Source organism: Trichogramma pretiosum, unplaced genomic scaffold, assembly GCF_000599845.2.
Source record: "Trichogramma pretiosum strain Unisexual culture from Peru unplaced genomic scaffold, Tpre_2.0 scaffold169, whole genome shotgun sequence".
Lineage (NCBI taxonomy): Eukaryota > Metazoa > Arthropoda > Insecta > Hymenoptera > Trichogrammatidae > Trichogramma > Trichogramma pretiosum.
In genome coordinates, this window is record NW_019640839.1 from 1,537 (window position 1) to 4,648 (window position 3,112).

Genomic DNA, 3,112 nt, shown 5'->3' on the forward strand with positions numbered 1-3,112 from the left:
TCTCGAGATTTTCAGCGATCAACAGCAAACTAGCCGCCATCCTCAATTTAAAATTTTTGTAAATAGTACTGAACACTCGCCCATCGAATCTCTCGTCGAAGTCACTCGCGGTTGGAAACACGAAGCTGGACGGATCGGCCCCGTGATCCAAGAGTATATCGACCACACGAGGCACGAGATTTTCCACGGCCTACTGAAGAGGTGTCCTGCCCAATGTGTCCTTGACATCGAGCTACGCCAGCCGAGGAAACATCGCCAACAACTCCTCTTGACTCGAGGCTCTCTCGCAAATCAAGTGCAGTGGTGACTTTCCTTCCTCGCCAATCAAGTTCGGATTGGCGCCTCTTCTCAAAAGCAATTCGACCACTCTCTGGTTGCCGTGCTTAAGAGCCACGTGCAGTGGTGTATTATGCCACGCATCCCGAGCATCGATTTGCACCGTCAACTGTAGATCGTCGCAGATCTTGAAAAAAAACGTCGCCAAGTCTTCATTTTCGGTAGAGGCAATAATGTGTACAGGAGTCATTCCATAAATGTTGGATGAATTGACGTTGGCGCCGCGCTTCAGCACCAATTCAATCAAACTCCTGTTACCGTCTTCCACAGCCAAGTGCAATGGCGAATCTCCTGATGCTGGCCATGGATCTTTTAAATCCACCCCGTGGTCGAGGAATTTCTTCGCGACATCGCCAAAGCCAAACTCGCAGGCCACATGGAAGTGACTTACCCCCGTAGACTCGTCGACGTAATTCACGTCACATCTGTTGTAAATTACAAACAGATCTTTCAAGACGTCCTTATCAGCCGCGTAATGCACTGCGGTGGTGCGGTTGCCGTCCTCATTATGTTTCAATCCGTCCTTGTAGCCACTTCTGGCCACGGATTTTATAAATTGGACGGATTCCTTGGTTAATTTTTTGGCGGCCTCCAATAGAAGCCAGTCAATTTCTTCGGGCTGAAATACTTCGCGGAAAATTGGAAGCTGCACCAACCAATCGCTCGTCAAGCTATAAAGTTGAAGTCGGAGTCCGTCGCGCTCCTCTTCAGTCTTTTTTTCAATCGCTGCTTTTAATTCTTTTATTTTGTCAAATCGCTCCATTATGTAGGCAGGATATGTCTGTACGATTAATACGGTCTAGTACTGTCTTGCCACTGGTTGTATTTTCTCTTTATGGACTAATGCTGTTTGGGTGCTGAAAAAGATAACACAAATTAAGTAATGGTATATGACACTGGCTAAATACTGACTTCCAGTATCTAGCCAAAAAAAGAAAATTAAGGGGAGATATACACCAAATTTGACCCAAAAATCGATTTTTTTTATGCTTGCTTTCGATTTTGTGACATTTGAAGTATCATTTCCCAAACTTTTAGCCCTCAAAACAAATTATTTATGTTATTATAATGTGCGTAAGCCATATCATGTCAAGTCTCGAATGGTTCGCCCGCGCGGCATTATTAGGCGAAATTTCACCATTTCTAACTCGCTGTAAAAGTTACTGAATGCACATAAAAGAAAAAGTAATCTACTACTTCGATAGGAAATGATCTCAGCGTTCTGATGGCGGGGTCAAATTTAAAAAAATTTTCCATTTTCTTCGGGAAAATTGACGGGAAACTTTTAAAGTCGAATATCTCGAAAAGGGCATTTTTGAGGCGTTCGGCTGCCAGTACTACTGCTATTAGTGCTGCCTCTGGTGTTCAAATCTGAGAATCAAATTTGTAAACAAAAAGCTAGCCTCTCTTATATAGCAGTATTGAACTGCGCCAGCAGAAGTAGCAGAAAGATTAATTATGTTGCTCATGTGAAGATTTAATTGATAAAAATGTCACATGTGCAACTAAAATGTCAATATAAATCAGCTGTGCAATGAGGCTGTGTGAGTGATGTTTTATAGTTTGATAATTGAAGTTATTTTGGTAGAGTGAATTTTGTAATAAAAGTTTAAAGTATTTTATTACCTTGGAGAAAAATAAAGATTCTTAATTTTTTTTAGTTTATATTGTTTCTCAGTGCTGCAGTGTAGTGATTGATTTGCAGTAAAACATATCTTCTTACAAGTGATATAGTTAAATTATAATTTAGATTACAGCATGTTTTATTTTAGGAAAAGACATTTGAAATAATAATGTTCAAATACAACTTTCAAATCTAAAAGATTTGTACTTAGTACTTTACAACATGCAGCATTGAGAAACTGAATGCACGCATGATGCCTGAATTTTATGTGGGTTGAGTGAAGTTTACATAGAAACAAATCAGTGAAATGATGTGAAAAAGCTCAAATTAGTCTGAGAATGAGTAAACTGTGAGTGAGTTTTATATGTGGGCCACTGAGAATGTGTAGTGAAAGATTTCAATGTCTTAAACATAAATTCTTTCTTTTGCTTCTCCTGGAAAGTCAAATTTAGAAGAACCAAATTGGTGTATGACTCCCCTTAATATTAGCAATTAGAAAATTGATAATAATTTTTCTCATTTAATGCTGGATAAATAAGATTGGGAATTTTATTATAATTAACTATTCTCTTTAAAAAGAGCTCTTTTTAACGAAAAACCATTACAAATTTGTAATTGGTTCTAGCATGATTTTTCTGAAAGCTTACACCTAGGAACACTTAATGTAAAAAGTTAGACAAGATTAGATGGGTGGATCATATAAATAATTGTAAAAAACCGTTGTTTTTTCAGAAAACGAATTTTACCGAATTTCAACTTCAACTCCTGATATCTCCAATACAAGAGTAATCAATGTTTTTGAATGAAATTTTGAGATAACACTCATAATATGTGACTGGTGTGAGATATTATTTTGAAATGTCATTAAATTGTTTTTAATTTTTTTTGAAAAAAAAAGGAAGAAATTGTACAGAAAAGTGATTCCTTATCTTATCTAGTCGTATCTCATATATTCTCATCTATTGCTATATCTATTATCTTATCTATTACTTCATCTATTATCTTATCTATTGTTTTATCTATTATCTTATCTTACTATTATTTTATCTATAACCTAACCTATTATATTATACACGTGGTTCTATAGATACGAACTTTAATCCATACATTCCACGAGGTATTTGGACTACTAAAAGAAAATTATCGCAACGA

General features: G+C 36.9%; 1 protein-coding gene across 1 annotated transcript; it reads right to left on the reverse strand.

Moving 5' to 3' along the window:
* Positions 1 to 232: 232 nt before the first annotated feature.
* On the reverse strand, positions 233 to 1,099 carry LOC111694637 (receptor-interacting serine/threonine-protein kinase 4-like). Its single transcript, XM_023463540.1, has one exon. The coding sequence runs from the start codon at positions 1,097 to 1,099 to the stop codon at positions 233 to 235; it is 867 nt and encodes a 288-aa protein (XP_023319308.1).
* Between the last annotated feature and the right edge of the window lie 2,013 nt (positions 1,100 to 3,112).

What these genes read in the sequence shown, in the direction of transcription:
- LOC111694637 (XM_023463540.1), bottom strand. Translation starts at nt 1,099, where the DNA reads ATGGAGCGATTTGACAAAATAAAAGAATTAAAAGCAGCGATTGAAAAA.